Genomic DNA, 17,831 nt, shown 5'->3' with positions numbered 1-17,831 from the left:
TTTATATACATTCATATTACATTATTATATGTGCTGCGACCCATTTGTGCCAATTTCTAGGTCCAAAATATTAGCGATTTAGCTCCTTTAAGTAACTTGTATGTTGTGTGTTATTTACAGGGTGTCTTATCATTCTATTCTGTTCATTCCTACGCCTGGTCTGGATGGCGTCAAGTATCTCCTTTTAAGGTAGGCATATCCAACACTTCAGACGTAAACATAAAGCCGCTGGCCATTATTTTACTTTAAAATACAGAAGTGACGTCATCCTTTGATGTTGGCGTACCATTATTTCCAATAATGTACGGGCAACTTGCCAATCGTACATTATCTATACTAGATGAATTACTGGATACGTTTTCATTGAAAAGCACGTGCGGGATAGTGTCTGTATTTTAAGTTGTTTAATGGTATCGAGCTAATGACATTGCATAATATATTGAAACAACACTCGGCTAACGCCTCGTGCAGTATCAGTATATTATTTAATGTCTCGCTCTCGACCATTAAACCATACATATTGATTGTAAGTGTACATAACTTTACATACGCTTAAAGTAGTGGGCATCGTACACGAGGCAAAGAAATCTTTCCGTAGAGTCGAGGTTCGCCATTGGAGCGATTTTGAATCCTTTGCAAACTACAATATTGTGAAAATTAATCTCTGCAAGGGATATTAGTTCAAAAATGGTTTACGTCCGCTCAAAATTATAATGAATTGAAACGAAATGACATACGGTTTAACCTCCTACTGTTCTGCTAATGAAGGCGGACATACCCCATTCTATGTGGTGTGTGGTTTCGATTCCCCGTTTGAACATAAAAAGGAGTAAGGTCGCCTGTCCAACCTCGTGGGTTTTATTGGCTCATCCGGTTTCCTCCCACTGCTAAAGACCCCTACTTGAAAGCATATCTTTTTAAAATATAACCGAAACATCTGTTAGTCCCGAAATGTATTTTTGTGCGAATATTATCCGAAAAATTCACAACGGGTTGAACAACTTTACACTATTCTGCTGTCAAGAGAAAGAGAGAGAGAGAGAAATGGGATTTAATGCCCACTATACACAATCTAGGTCATTTCGGGGCTAACACATGGTTCAATTTTATTTCAATAATTCGCTTGGATCTTTAGCAGTGGAAGGGAACCGAAGGACCCAGAGCAAACCCACGGTGTTGGACAGTCGACCCTCCTTCTTGTCACGTACAACCGGGGAATCTAAATCACGCCACTTGACTCAGTGACAGGCCTTATTGTTTCACACGCACGCGTTTAACCCTGTACCACCCAACCCCTCAATTCCAAACAATTTCGTTTTATTTTTAGTTGAGCCGCGGTGCCACAGTTGGTACGGTACTGACCAGAAAGAACCGGGAACGATCCAGATTTTGGGCATTTCATCATGTCGGTGTTGTTCGGCGGAAAGTCTGGCAAGGAACGTTGTCTGCGCGTTAGCAATCTGATTAAAACACAGATCCTATTTCGTATCATTTTTATAGTTCAAAATTTCGTTTTACTTGTCTTTACTACACTAGGATCTGGAAGAGTTGTTATATAACCCTCGTTCTGGCTGATGTGAGGGATTAGCCAATGAAACGGTCTGTGAGGTCTTGGCGTGCGAGGCATGGAACTTTGGGTATCCTACTAGAACCATCAACGTTGATTGGTTAATCAAATGTCTGACGTCATAGGGTCCAAAACCGCTCGTATGACCCCTGGCGCAACCTCCCACTACAACTGGTCAGATCTTCATGCAGTAGAGGCCACGAAAATAAAGATCTGTATTTTAATCAGATTGGCGCGTTGATGGATCGTAAAAGAACCACCTACAACTGGAATTCGAAATATGAGTAGAACATAGCACCGCTGCCTGGGCAAATTTTCCTTCATAGCACTGCATATGGCGTATACCCGTCTTCATTTCCCGGTTGGTGCAGAACAGTAAGACGTTAAATGACTCCAATTGAATTCTCTTTTTAGCGGTCAGTGGAAGATTACAAGTTAGACAAGCCATTGGTTGTATCTGAATTTAGTACCAAAAAAAGTGCTGGTATGACCGCGCCACAGATGTACAGATATCTTTACGATCACGGTTACATGGGCGCCTGGACGTGGGCGGCTACTGATTTTTCTGGTGGAACACCTTGGGAAGATGAAAAGAAGGGCGTGGCAGAAATAAGATCTGAGAACCGAACCAGCACAGTGGCGTTTAAAATTTGATGGTGGTAAAAAATAAATTTTGTTTTGGATTTGAATTGTTTTGAGTTTGAGAGTTGTTGGCTATCTGTCAGTGTCTTCGCTGAAAATCCAAAGTCTGTTAATAAAGCAGGTGTCAGTGTTGGGATGTGTCAGATTTCGTGATTCCCTGTTATGAGTTCTGTTACGTGCACGTGAATGTGTACTCGGATCGGTTTTTTTCGTCCCGTCCAGTCTCCAGGGGGCTTAACTGTTACAACCCCCAACTGCATAAGAAGTGAAATGGGTTTTAACGTTCTATGGTCTTTTTTTTCGATTGTCCTATCCGAACGACTAGACACTGTTTAGAGAGAGAGAGAGAAATGGGGTTTAACGTCCACTCGACACAAACTAGGTCATTTCGGGACTAACATATGGTTTAATTTTATTTCAATAATTCGCTTGCGCGTAGGGGTCTTTAGCCGTGGGAGGAAACTGGAGGACCCGGAGAAAACCCACGAGGTTGGACAGGCGACCCTACTCCTTGTCACGTACAACCGGGGATTCGAAACCACGCCAGTTGACTCAATGACAGGTCGTATGATACAGCACGCACGTGCTAACCATTCGGCCATCCAACCCCCCACACTGTTTAGACACTGTTCTTTGTCAAGCCATCCGTCCTGTACCATTGATAAGGAAAAACCAAGCCTGAAAATGGTAAGGAAATTTCTCGGCCAATACCGGGATTGAACCAGGACCGCATGTCTTTAAGTCCATCCCCTCACTTTGTCAACTTCCCGCTCACCTTTATAATTCCCCTCCCCTCCTTTATAATTCCCCTCCCCTCCTTTATAATTCCGCCCCTCTCTTTGTTAACTACCCCCTCACCTTTATACTTCCCACTCACCAATACAAATAAAATACGAGGGTTGGCTGAAACGGATAGATCAATTGGGTTGAAACAGACTTTTGTCACCAACAAGTAAAATCATTGAATCAAACATAGATATAAGAATTGCAACTGTATCGTTATTATTGTCTTTGTACCAGACCATCTTGTAAACCTACCCATTAAAATCACCAGAAATGGACAAAACTGGCTATAGGGCAGTCATCGAATATCTGCAACTGAAAGGACTAACCCCAATACAGATACATAGCGACATGGTTTCAACTTTAGAGGATGGTGTCCCGTCCTTATCCACAGTACAGAAGTGGCAGAGAGAGCCGTGACGATGACCCGCGTCGTAAAGCCATGCCATCAACAGCAAACATCCAAGAAACCATTACCCGGACGCATGACATGGTCGTGGCTATCGACCATTGACCACTTATTGCCAGAGTTCTGGGTATCTCTCATGAGAGGGTTGAGCACGTTATCGTAAGTTCATCTAGATTTTCCGGCGTGGTTTCCCCCTTGTCAGTGAAGCAGGACGAAGGGCCTGACAAGGACAGCTGTCTAGTCGTTCGGATCGGACGAAGAATCGAGGTCCCGTGTACACATTGGCGTGCACGCAAAAGATCCTTTGACAGTTGTAATTCGATATACGAGTAGGCCGTAGTGCTGCTGTCCCTGCAAAATATCCCTCATAGCACACTGTATGACGTATGGCCGTCTTCATTAGCCCAGTTCGGAGAAGAACGATGGAACGTTAAACCCCATTTCATTTCACTTCATTTTGAAGCTAACGTTAACGCTAATATTTTTAATCAGGTCCATAAGTTTATAGATATGTCAAACAGATTTTAATCTCGATCAAATAATATTTTATCGTCTATTTTCTGTATAATTTTTGCTTGTCTCTAATGTTGCCTATTATTACAAAATTCTTACTATGGTTGTATATGTGATGGATAATGGCCGAAGACTGTCCATTATGTAAATAGAAAGAACAACAGAGGGGCGTTAGCCCCGAAGTTTTTCTTTGTATTTACATAATGGACAGTCTGAGGCTATTATCAAACTTAAAGATACATTATGGGAGATGAGATAAAGAGAGGGCAGTTCTCGCTATAATAGTTAAAAACTAGATAGTGTAAAGGTAATTTGCTGGAAATTTCAGTCAAATTGATCCACTATGAGCCGAGGAAGAAGCGGGTGAAATTTTTGCATAGTCTAGGTCATCATTACTAAAATCATTAATATAAACAGCATAGTCTCGATTATCCACTTTTTCTTATTTAATTATCAACGGCCGTTGGCGGCATATAGGAATCTAATCCAGCCAACATCGAAGGCTAGCTTTGACATCGAGAGTTTATTATAGTCTGGATAAGTTAATTAATGTCTAATTGATAATTTAGATAACATTTCAGGCCTAAAGAAAGACTTGTGATAAGCAGATTTTGCTCTTGCATAATGCATGTTTAAAGATGGGTTCCCAGAAAAGTATTTATCGGGTGGTTATTTCCAATAAAAGTATGGCAATTTTGATATATATGGAAAGTAGAGATATCCAATCTTACTAGAAAAATACTGGATTCCCCGAAAATCACTCATGGAGCGTATACAGGACAAAAATGTAAGGGTTCCCCTAATCAACAGCCCGACGATTAGGAACTTCTGCACGCGTGATGTCAAAGGTCACAAGTGAACATTGAGCGCTTGATGTACAAGTTTATAAACTTTATGAAGAGTTAGACGTACAATACTTTCTGAGATAAAAATGGCGGAAAAAGACGCGGGTAGTGGATAATCCGAGAATTTAATTAGGATTCGATATTTGTAATAAATAGTAAGCGATTAAAGACAACATCGTCTTATGTATGCAATGATTTCTCCTCTGACTCCCAAGACGTGACGTAAACATGACCTGGTTTGATCGAATTTTAATAGCAGGGCATTCTTTCGCAATTACAATGTTTGAGAAGGATTTGAAGCATAATTATGACAAATTCATTAGTTTGAATATGTTTTTGGTCCATATATACCATTAAATCACCCAGTTTGTACGGGTACAATTTTATGGATACACAGTTACTGAGTTTAATACTAAGCGACGTTTCGACGAGGATACTCTCGTCTTTATCAAGCCCATCTCTCTCTCTCTCTCTCCAAATTTCAGCACTCCTTCCAACCTTCACCCAGACGAACAATGGGTCGTTTATATCAACTTAAAATACAGATGTGACGTCACCCTTTGATGTTGGCGTACCATTATTTCAAATAATCGTACGGGCAACTTGCCAATAGTACTTTATTCAAACCAGTGAGATATTGGACTAATGTGACGTAAAAGCTCGTGCTGAGTGTCAGTATTTTAAGATGTTTAATGGTCTCGAGCTTACGACATTGCGTAATATATTGTAAAAACATTCGGGCCTACGGCCCTCATGTTGTTACAATATATTACTTAATGTCTCGCTCTCGACCATTAAACAATACATAATGGTCCCGACCAGGTGCGCAATTACAAAATGAGCACGCAGTGGCGACACCAAACGACTTCATAATGATGGTTGCTAGGCAGATGTGTAAAAATTCTAAATTCGTTGATGTTGATGCTAAACGTGTAAATCATCGATTAAGAAGACGCTTTTCGTCTAAATAATAGAAATAAGACGGAATAGAATTAATATTTGCACTGAACAAATAAAGAAGTTGGATTATACATTGTCTTAATTTAAAAATCACATGAATAGAAATGAAATGAAATGAAATGGGGTTTAACGTCCTACTGTTCTGCTTCTATGCTGGGCTAATGAAGACGGGCATACGCCATACAGTGGGCTATGAGGGAAATTTTGCCCGGGCAGCGGCACTACGGCCTACTCTTATATCGAATTCCAACTGCCAAGGGATCTTTTACGTGCATTCCAATGTATACACGGGACCTCGGTTTTTCGTCTCATCCGAAGGACTAGACAGCCGTCCTTGTCAGGCTCTCCGTCCTGCATCACTGACAAGGGGGAACCACGCCGGAAAATCTGGATGAACTTTCTCGGCCAATGCAGGGATCGAACACCCGACCTCCAGGCTAGCGAGCCAGCGTCTTACCCACTTAGCCACGTGATCCCCTACATGAATAGAAGTTAGAAATTACATGAACAGAAGTTAAAAATTATACATTGTCTTAATTTAAAAATTACATGAATAGAAGTTAGAAATTACATGAACAGACGTTAAAAATTACATGAAGAGAAGTTAGACGAAAGCACGTTAGAATTTTGAATCTAATATACCGCCATATAATAGCCGTCAAAGTTGTGATGGAACGGCTGCTCACGAGAATTATTTAGATATAATATTGATAATATTCTTAGTACTGTGGTTCATATGGAGGGTACCAGCCGTCCAAATTTTGATTTAAAATTTAATATATACTCTGATATAAGTGACAGGACACAGGATCAAAGGCACAAACCAATTCACGAAATTCAAACTCAACTGTCATTATGGTGTAACGGCGATATATATTTGAACGTGTATAGTACAGGCTCAAAACACGTTTTTTTGTTCAATCAGGGGCCATAATCCAGGAAGTTACGGTCCGATATTCGCCAATATCGCAAGGAATCGAGATCTTTGGGTTATAAACACACATGTTCAGTTGTAACACAATGGGCTAATAATTGTGACCTCTAGTGTCGGGGGCAATAATCCATGAAGTTACGGTCCCATACAAGCCAATATCGAAAGGAACCGAGATCTTTGGGATATTGTAACAGTGCATATTGACGAAATATGCACAAATATTTTATTTTAGATATTTTATTTTAGATATTTTATTTTAATGTATTTTAAAAAATGTATATTTTATAGATTATATAGTTTATTTTAAATGTATATATTTTTATTAAAGACGTTGAATTGAGAATGCAGTAAAAAGCATAAATCTACTTTGACGCTGATTGGGTGTCAATAGATCTTAAGCATGTTATTTAATTGTATACATTAGTGTTCGGATATTCGAACAAGAATACTATTCGAATATTCGAGGGTCTTGAAATTTGTATTCGAATATTCGAATATTTTCAATTCTTAATATAAATATATTTAAAGTGGTTTATATTCAATTTATAATAATTTCTAATTAATTATGAAATACGTGAAATTTCTGGTGACATGTTAACAATGCACAAGATTATATTATTTTAGCAATTGCCAGTGTATCTTTTACGTAAACTGCCAATCTGTACACAAGACCTCGGTCGTCCATGGCATCGCAACAAATAGACGTGGACCTCAACCACACTCCAGTCATCTGCCATCTCCGTCAAATGCTCTTTTAGTTTATCCGAAGTATGTGAACCTGGGCATGATTACACTTTCAGAGTCTTAGCCACCATCTCCCAATCTGGTGATAAAAAAATGAGCGGTTAAATTAATGCAAGACTCATTTTGTTCATCTTATGTCCATACATCTGTGGTCACAGCGGCTAACTTCTGACTTGGGTCATTCCTGATTTGACGTTCGTCGGAACGAACGGCATCATAGATTCTCTTCCATTCTTTTTTTGAGTGTTTTACTTGACGGCAAATTGTGGGATGGATTCAGGGCTTCTACCATTTCCCGAAAATGGTCATTGTCAATAAGAGAGAGGGGCGGATAATGCTTGGCTACAAACTTGATCAGTTTCTCAGTGATGTTTTTTGCTGCGCTGAATCTTACTTGCTGTTGCCTGAAGAACTTTGTGTAGAACTTTTTAATTGGCTGAATCTTGCCTGATCCCACGTCCCGTGCAGAGGAAGTATCTGGAGCTACGTAGCCATGTTTCAACTTCATGTGGTTCCAAAAAATAGCCTTGATGTGATATTAGTCAAGACCATGGAGGTGTATATATTGTCAATATATACACCTCCATGGTCACGACAACCAACTCCATCGCGGAACTAACTGGCTAACCAAAGTAGGTAACATGGTACTTACAGAATAACTGTCTCTGAAGACGGTAGATCTATGTAGGGGTAGTACCCTTACAAGCTGCGGTTAGGTAATCTAAGTAAGCTTTGAATGTAAATGTGGCAAGGGAAGTCGCCTTTATTAATAATATTTGAGAGCAAATAGAATAAATAATAGATATTCGAAAATATTCGAATATGGTAATTGCTTTTCGAATATTCGAATATTATATTCGACGAGCGAATATTCGAATATTCGTGCCGAACACTAGTATACATGTATCAAAGAGCTTTAATAGAGGGTCCTTTATTGTTTGTTTATCTAGACGTAATTAAGGAAGATTAATGGTGACACTTTAAACGGGGTGTTCCCACTTAGCCGGCAGGCTTTTATGTCAAATTTTGGCGCTAATCCAGAGTTAATCCTAGAACAATGGTGTTATAAACTATAGTCCATATCTTTTTTAAGACTAAAACTGTATTGATTTTAACAAATTTAACTTTTATTAAATAACATTAAATAGCTTACACATATAAAAATATATTGATTTTAACAAATTTAATATTTATTAAATAACATTAAATGATTTACACATATAAAAATGCATTACAATTTACACGTTTAACTTTTATTAAATAGCATTATATAATTTATAAATAAATGCCTTCCAACATAACAATCATTTTACAGCCCCACTAAATAGGAAATATTTGTTCCATACCGATTTACACTTAAAGAGCCATTTAATAACTGTGTTTTCAAATGTTCAATTCTTGTATCAAGTTGTCGATATTTCTTAACTCGAGGCCTCTTGGTACCACCAAATACTATCTGTGGACTGTGGAATGGTGATTTCGACATAAGATTGTTCTTGTTTTATTAAGTTAATGAACTTGTAAATATTAGGAGAGATTAAGAGCTCGTTAACGCTGAACACTAGTGAACAGTTCTTGAGTGACTACTTTTAAACAGACTATAGTTTTAAGATCAATCAAAGGATTAACAGTCTGCCGGCTAAGTGGGAACACGCCGTTCAAACTTTTAAAACAATACGCTAGGATTAAACTAACGCTATTACTCAGTGTCGTTACCTGACATATTTAACCAAGCGAGTCTCGATCTGGCCAATCAGACTTCGTATCGAGAAATGGGCGTCTTTCGTTAATGGTTTTCCACCAATCAAAAATGAGTTTAATCCTACACGTGGCACGCCAATACTTACCGGGACTTTTGGAAGATATAAATAATCTAGCTCAAAAGATTTCACCACTTGTCTGCGATATCACCTCAGTGGAAGCGGACGTAAAATACAACTAACTTACAACAACAGATTTCACCAGTATCTTCGCTTAAAAAATTACTAAGAAATGAGAATATTGGATCCTTATATATTCAGGTAAGCTCTCTATGTATAATTTGAATGTTAAACATTATATAAATCTATTTATCTTAAGGTTTAGAATTATATCCTAATATATCAGATAAGTACGATGGTTAGAATCGAGTATTACTTTAATGGATATTTCTAAAATATTATTTAATAAACGGAAAAGTAAGAATTTATATAATTTATTACTTGTTTAATTACTTGCGTATATTTTACAATATATATATATTTAATAAAATGGAAAAGTACGTTTGACGACGAAATACTTGTTTATTTAAATATGTTTCCGTAAAAGATAATTAGTGTCTAAAAATAATTCAAAATGGTTCGCGCTAAAATAAACGGAAAAGTAAGAATTTATATGATTTAATACTTGTTTATTCACCCTCGAATATTGTACAATATATATTTTTAATAAACCGAAAAGTACTATATATTCGATAGGTTACTTGTTTATTAAAGTAATTTGTAATTTAGATTATTTAAGCTATTAGTGACTAAAAAGTACGATATATTTTATTATCGATTAATGGTTGTTGCTAACTAGAGAATAAAGATCTAATAGTTATATTTGATAAAGATCTAATAGTTATATTTGATAAAGATCTAATAGTTATATAGTTATATTTGATAAAGATCTAATAGTTATATAGTTATATTTGATAAAGATCTAATAGTTATATTTGATAAAGATCTAATAGTTATATTTGATAAAGATCTAATAGTTATATTTGATAAAGATCTAATAGTTATATTTGATAAAGATCTAATAGTTATATTTGATAAAGATCTAATAGTTATATTTGATAAAGATCTAATAGTTATATTTGATAAAGATCTAATAGTTATATTTGATAAAGATCTAATAGTTATATTTGATAAAGATCTAATAGTTATATTTGATAAAGATCTAATAGTTATATTTGATAAAGATCTTATATTTAATTAATTCGACATCAGTAATTTGTACCTCTTCACAAGCGAGTTAGCTCTATTAATGATTAATGCATATTTTATATTATAGTGAAATTATATATATATATATTATTATAAGCTACACCACCCTATACTTTGTATTTATGTTATGTTGTTACTAATGTTTATAATTAGATCTTCGCTTAATAAATTACTAAGAAACGACAATATTGCATCGTTATATATTCAGATAAAAACAACCAAACAAACAGCACTTTTACAATATATACCTATATTTCAAGTTATAATCTGTAGAGTGCCCACAAAGAAGGTGTGAAAATGTGGGCGTATAAAAACGTATAGTCGATCTTGTGCCGAACGTACGAGTAAACGGACTAGTGACATTTAACTGACGGATTTAAGTGGAATTCTTTATGACGACAAACCCTTGAAATCAACATTCGGTCATGTGACATTTCAGTAACGATGAGGTTTTAAAGTAATTTCATGTACTGTAATTTAATTTGTTCAGATAATAAATTATCCCAAAATACATGTTCATTTTTTAGATAAGTGTCTATTATTGGTAAACCTGTCTATTATTTTCAATAAATATGGACAGTTTTATAAATAATAGACGATTGTTTAAGAAAAGCGTACATTCTCTTATATACTGGTGACGTCATATCTATGTTTTATGTTTAATTATTAACTACTATATATACTGTACATTTCCACCCATTATATTTTATTATACTTATATAATATGTATGTGTTTGCCATTACAACTATGTATATACACCCATTTTGCATTAACCATATATATATAGAGGATATTTGTCGTTTTAGAGTGAATAACATATTTTATTTCATCGAGAAGCAAGAAAACTTATATTTTCACGAATGCGTAGCATGAGTGAAAATATAAACGTTTTCTTGCTTAGAGATGAAATAAAATATGTTATTCACGACAAAACGACAAATGTTCTATTTATTTTATGATAGGTAAAAACAACATGGACTACTGCTAGCCAGTGGAATAACACTTTTATTTCACTGATAAAACGCGGTATTCCACTACTGATCATAAAATAAATATATATATACACTATACTGTCTATCTTATACAATGACATTATTTATGTCCCAAGACGGACGAAAAGTACTTTAAAATGTTATTAAACCAGTGTTGAAATCAGTTTTTGTCGGCATACTTTTTATCTTTTCATCGTTTACCGTGAAACAAAGTAGTGCAGCTTTACGGTTCTGCTAATATTTCTGGATATATATATATATATATATATATATATATATATATATTATCTAGGGAGAGTGGCTTTACATAGACTAAGCCTGTTCCCCAATCCCATTCAGACAACCTGAATAAAAACATTGTTTAAAAAACAAAAATTTGAAGCAGATCCTGATAATGTTTTTGATCATGGATGAGACCTGTTTTAAAAATGAAAAAGGAACTAGCCGGTCGCCATTTTCCCAGTAATGATGACGTCATATCAGCTGTGAACGACTTTTTTTGGGTGGCTGAAGAAAATGTCTTCCTGATTGGCATCCAGGCCCTGTGTAGACCTCAAAGAGGACTATGTGAAAACAAACTAATGGAAACCAGTTACTTTGTAAAGGCCCTGTGTTCACAAAGCGTCCTCAGACTTAAAGGACAATATTGGTGTCAGTCATTATAAAATATGTGATAGAACTGGTTAAATACATTCCAAATATTATTTTAACACGGAGATCATTGCTACGGGAGATGTGTAACAAGCACGTGAAGAAACGGGAAGTGACGCCAAACATGACAAACAAGTTGAAAAGTTATTATATGGGACGGTGGGAGGGTATCTCACAATTCAAAAATAGAATTGGCTGTCACTAGATAAGGGAAAACGATAAAAATAGAAAAAAACCCGTGCATTCCCCCGTTTTTATTCATTCTGTTCTTAATAAAAACATGGTAATGCCCGGACTTTTTCTAATTTGTTCGTTATCTTTTATCTAATGAGAGCCAATACTTTTTTGAATTGTCAGATATCCTGTCACCGTCTCATATAATAACGTTTCATCTTCAACTGAATTATTAGTGAAATGAAATTCGATCGCGTGTCTGTTATCGCTCGTTACTTCATTCAGTTATATAGTAGGATAACTCGTGTTTGTCATGTTTTGTCGTCACTTCCGGTTTCTTCACGTGCTTGTTACACATCTCCAGTAGCAATGATCTCTGTGTTAAAATAATACGGCCTACTCATATTTTGAATTCCAACTGTCAAGGGTATTTTTACGTGCACGCTAAAGTCTACACGGAACCTTCAATATCACAAAGCTGCGACTTTAAAGTTTTTTAATTTAAAGAATAAACGGAGATACCGTCAGGCAGCATTAATGTAATTTAGTTGAAATTATGTAATTTCTGATTTTAGGTCGATCTGGAAAGTACGATATAACAACGTGATGTTTACAGCGAAGCTAATTATTGTGTGGTGGCTTGTTTTACCAATCTGTACAACTGAACCTTTAACCAAAGATGTAAACAACGTCACCAGCCAACCAGTTAGCCCGAACAACAAGCCAGACAACGTAACCTTCACAGCGGTTGATAATATTTCCTACGCTTTTCAGCTGAAAACTTACAATGGCGCTTATCGTATAGAAATCCACACCGATATAGTCGCATTAGCAAAAAAACATCCTCGGTATTGGACTGTGGATCAACTAATCCAATATTTTCCCATTGTGCGCCTACTAGCATGCAATCAACAATGTATAGGTGAGACGAATATACCCCTGGAGGAAATAAAAATGGCGGATGATATTAGATGTGAGCCGTGTTATTGTGACGAATCGTGCAGTGTTTACGGCGATTGCTGTGGTGCTGGTGCAAGGGCGTCACCCAAAAAAGATGGACAGCAATGCATAAACAAAATCAAAGACACGACAATGGAGAAAGGATTGCTAATGATGACGTCATGTCCTGACAACTACACCGACGATGAAGTGCGAGATTTATGCGAACTGCCATCAGATGGCTGTGGTATATTGCCTGTGACGTCATCAAGTGGGGTGACATATTTGAATAGATATTGTGCTGTATGCAATTATGATAAAGATTATAATGACTGGCAACTTAATATGGAAGCCGGTAACAACAGACTTGACTTGAGCGACGTGATAACGGATGTGTTCACGTGTAAACGACGTACTTACATAAAGCAGCCTTCCTTAGTACAGAACAGGGCAATCCAAGCAAGCACATGTGACCCCGGTTTGGTAACCCGATGTCCAACACCTCTATTTTCAAGGGCTGATTATAGCGAAATAGCACAATTCCAGAAATTAGAGAAATTAGAGAAAAGTTACCAATCAAATTGTCATCGACTCTATGATCCTATACACACTTCAAAAGATAGGAATTTTTTGAATATTTTCTGTTATGTTTGCCGAATCTATTACAACAGCCTACGGCCGGACATAACCGGTTTAACAAACCTTAAACTTGATGTTTTTCATCCTGTTTCAGTTTATCACCATGTCGAGCGGGTTCATCAAATAGAGTATAATTCAACGGAAAGGTGCAGTCCTCCTGACGACTGGTTTCATCCGTATCAGGTAAGTTGTAGTTATGAATCTATCCCCAGGGGGAGTAGAGTCACCTGTCCAACCTCGTGGGTTTTCTCCGGAACCTCCAGTTTCCGTCCACTACTAAAGACCCCTACGTGCAAGCGAATTATTGAAATAAAATTAAACCATGTATTAGTCCAGAAATGGCCTAGTTTGTCTCTCCCTCTCTCTCTCTCCAGAGGGAGCCACCATGGCTAAGTGAATAAGGCACTGGTGGTCATGGGTTTTTTACCGGCATTTCCCGCGAAACTTCCTCGGACAGCGCCTTGAAAAACCGAGGCCCCGTGTGTATCCGTTCGCATGGACGTAAATTAACCCCTGACAGTTGGAATTCAATAGCTGGGGCTTGCTGCCAAGAAGGACGTTAAGCCCAATTTGATTCAACAATTCCTATCCCTAGAAAAACGTTAACAGTGAGCGCCCCACCACACCCCATTGGACTAGTTACTTCTTAGCATTTAAAAGCCTCTACAGATTTGATTTGTTTTAATCTCACCTTATTATAATTCCAGAAAAGATGTTATAGAATGTTTTGCTCAGATTGGTTAGTACTTCAAGCTGGTGAATGTGTTCCCATGCAAGGTGACCGTGAGTTATTGTACCACGTACTTATTACAATAGACGATGGTCTCGACAAATCACAAATGGAACGTTTAACAAATCGTATACAAAAGGATTTGCGGACGTTGCGGATTTCCAAATATGTAATAGCTGTCGGAATACTTGACGAAACAAATGCGAATTATTCGTCTATCCGTTTATACTTTGCCCTCTACTCTTTTCATTTCAAAACCTTATCAAAATTATTATCTTTTGTTCATGAAAATTGGACGTTTGGTCAACAAATAACATTCGATTCGATTTTATCGCAGAGTTGGAGAACGTTACAAGAGATCGTTTCTGATGCTTTGTTGCTAAGTTGCTGTAAGCAAGAAAAGTTTGATGATTCCCATTACAGTTCGCCTGTTGAACTAAATGATCAATATGTGTGCCCCCATGTATTGCAAAATGGCTCTGAATTTGAAGACGTTGGCAATGGCTCTATAGCATTGTTCAATACAAGTTTAACATTAAATAAAGGGCAATATTGGAATGGTCCCAAAGGTTTTATTAAGATCTGTGTAGATACGCTTAATGACAAGTGGCAGTTTTATTTACACCAGAGTAACACTGAATCACCTTCGGATGAATATCTCAACATAAACAACACAAAACTGGAATCTTCCCGTGCTGATTTTGAACACATGTTCTCCATTTTCCAATTAACTATTCTTGTCGTATCATTACTTCCGTTATTTCTAACATTTCTAACATATTGCATCTTCCCTGTTCTGCGGACATTGCCTGCACAAAACAACATGGCGCTCGTCGTCTGTTTGTTTCTGGCACAACTGTTGTTGGTGATCGGAAGCTATCTGACGACAGACACTATTATTTGTAAAATATTTGGCGTACTTATTCATTATTCGTGGCTTTGTGTTGTCTTTTGGATGAATGTCTGCTCATTTCATATGTTTTCGGTGTTTAGGGCACCAAAGGCTAGAAGCTCACGTTCTCCTAAACGAATGATAAAATACGTGTTGTACACTAATGGCCTATCCTTGCTTATAGTTGTTATGGTGATTGCCTTGTCTTTAGTTTTTTACGGTACTATTGGTTACGGCAGAAGGCAATGTTACTTAGATAAAACACTTTTAGTAGGCGTGGCCTTTATCTTGCCCCTGTCTTTAGTTATTGTCTGCAACCTAATTTTCCTATCACTAACAATATTCTCGATCAACAAGACCTCTAAAATGGCGAGTCTTGCTGGAAAAGATCGGCATCATGCTAAGGTCTATATCAAACTATCAACCGTAACCGGTATCTTCTGGACAGTCGATATCCTCTCGAACTTTTTCTGGCGTGATCCTTTGAGGATCATATCCACTATCTTGAACTACAGTCAAGGTATTTTTATTTTTCTGTCTTTTATGGCAAATAGACTAATTGTCAAATTATGGCTGGGTCTGTTTATAAAAGAAACCCATAAATATGTGCCTGCGACACCAAATGTTAGCAATAGCCCGAAATCTGTAACAACCACACAACTATCCTGCGATGACAATAAAAATTAAAGTGATCCAACTTAAAGGTGCATTATGTAAGATTTAGATAATAGTTTAAAAATAGATAATGAAAAGTGAATATATTGAAAATTTCAGTCAAATTACTTAATTCGGGAAAATAGCGAAGTCTCGATTGTCATTGCTACAGTTGTACGATAGTAAACAAGTCTTGATTATCCATTTTTTTTAATAAGTTATTAAACGACTAACTTTTTTCAATCCACTGAAAATCGCGAGCATCCGATGTTCTAGAGAGTTGACTGTGGTCTTGTCATGTTAATAAATGTCTTATTAATAATTTATATAAACATTTGAGGACAAAAGAAAGACCTGCAATAAGCAGATTTAGCTCTTACATAATGCATATTTAATTCAGCATTGACTTTCAATGACATTTATATATATTAAACCGTTCCTAAATTTATATGCCGTAAATAAGAATGAAGCCATAACGTTTGGTAACCAAGGATAAAGTGCTATATTTTGTATTTGAGTTTTTTTGATATACCGTCAGTAATATAAATACACTGTTTATTTAGAGTTATGGCAGATTGTTATTGTATATTGAGTTAATTCGATATATAGTTACGTGTATTACCATATTATGTTTTTGCATGTTGAGTTAATTCGGCATTTAGTTAATACTATTTTATTTTTTGCATGTTGAGTTAATTCCGTATATAGCCATTACCATATTATGTTTTGCATGTTGAGTTAATTCCGTATATAGCCATTACCATATCATGTTTTTCAAGTTAATTCCGTATATAGTTATTACCATATTATGTTTTGCATGTGGAATTAATTCGATATATAGTTAATACCATATTATGTTTTGCATGTTGAGTTAATTCGGTATATAGTTATTACCATATAATAGTTTGTATATTGAGTTAATTCGTTATATAGTTAATATCATAATATGCTTTTCTGAATGTTGAGTCAATAGTTATCACATTTCGCATGTTGATTTTATTCAATATTGTATCGAAATTTTGCTGGTTTGTTCGATATAGGAAAACCAAACAACGTGTTTTAAATAAAATTGTCTTAAACTCGATTTTAATCTTTATGCTGGCAATGCACAGTTCCGTTTCTCCGAACATCACCACTGAAGGAAAATGAATCTGGTAGGAATGAGAAGAAATTTAACGTTCAACTTTTCTGCATCGTCCGGGAAAATAAAGACCGACATAAGCCATGCAGTGTGCTATGAGGGGTACATTGCCCAGGCTACGGTGCTTCTTCCTACACTTCGTCGAATGCTAATGGCTTTTTTACGTGCATACAAATGTGTACATAAGGCCACGTATTTTTTCTGCAAGAAGACTTATGGTTTTTATGGCCGGGACAAGGGGTAATATACACGCAAAATAAACTAGGCCTTTTTCGTGTAAAGTTCCATACTTTGCTTTTTTTTTTTTTAAAGTGATAGGAAACCGAAAGGCCCGGGGAGAACACACGAAGGTAGGCAGAATACCCTGTTCCTTGCCATGTTCCAGTGAGGGATCGAGACCACGCAACTTGACTTAATGATAGACACTATGATCTATTCGGCCACGTACACCCCACCCAAACAATCTGGATAAACACGCAGAGCACACGACACAGATTTTTCATGACGTACGTTTGATCAACGATTGTTACAATCTGGTTAAAATACAAATCTATATTTCGTTTCGGTTTTTTTTTATACTTTCGATGGCCTACACTACATAACGATCTGGCCGGTTGTACCCAAAGGTCGTGTCAGGGGTCGTACGAGCGGC

General features: G+C 36.6%; 1 protein-coding gene across 1 annotated transcript; it reads left to right on the top strand.

Moving 5' to 3' along the window:
- Positions 1 to 14,830: 14,830 nt before the first annotated feature.
- On the top strand, positions 14,831 to 16,535 carry LOC130012815 (latrophilin-like protein LAT-2). The gene has a single exon (XM_056100756.1). It carries the CDS (start codon positions 15,202 to 15,204, stop codon positions 16,069 to 16,071), a length of 870 nt encoding a protein of 289 aa, XP_055956731.1. The 5' UTR covers positions 14,831 to 15,201; the 3' UTR covers positions 16,072 to 16,535.
- The last annotated feature ends 1,296 nt before the right edge of the window (positions 16,536 to 17,831 follow it).

This window comes from Patella vulgata, chromosome 5, assembly GCF_932274485.2.
Source record: "Patella vulgata chromosome 5, xgPatVulg1.2, whole genome shotgun sequence".
NCBI classification, from domain to species: domain Eukaryota; kingdom Metazoa; phylum Mollusca; class Gastropoda; family Patellidae; genus Patella; species Patella vulgata.
This window is presented reverse-complemented; position numbering and strand designations above follow the sequence as displayed.

Coding starts and splice junctions, on each gene's coding strand:
- LOC130012815 (XM_056100756.1), top strand. CDS start 15,202: ATGTTCTCCATTTTCCAATTAACTATTCTTGTCGTATCATTACTTCCG.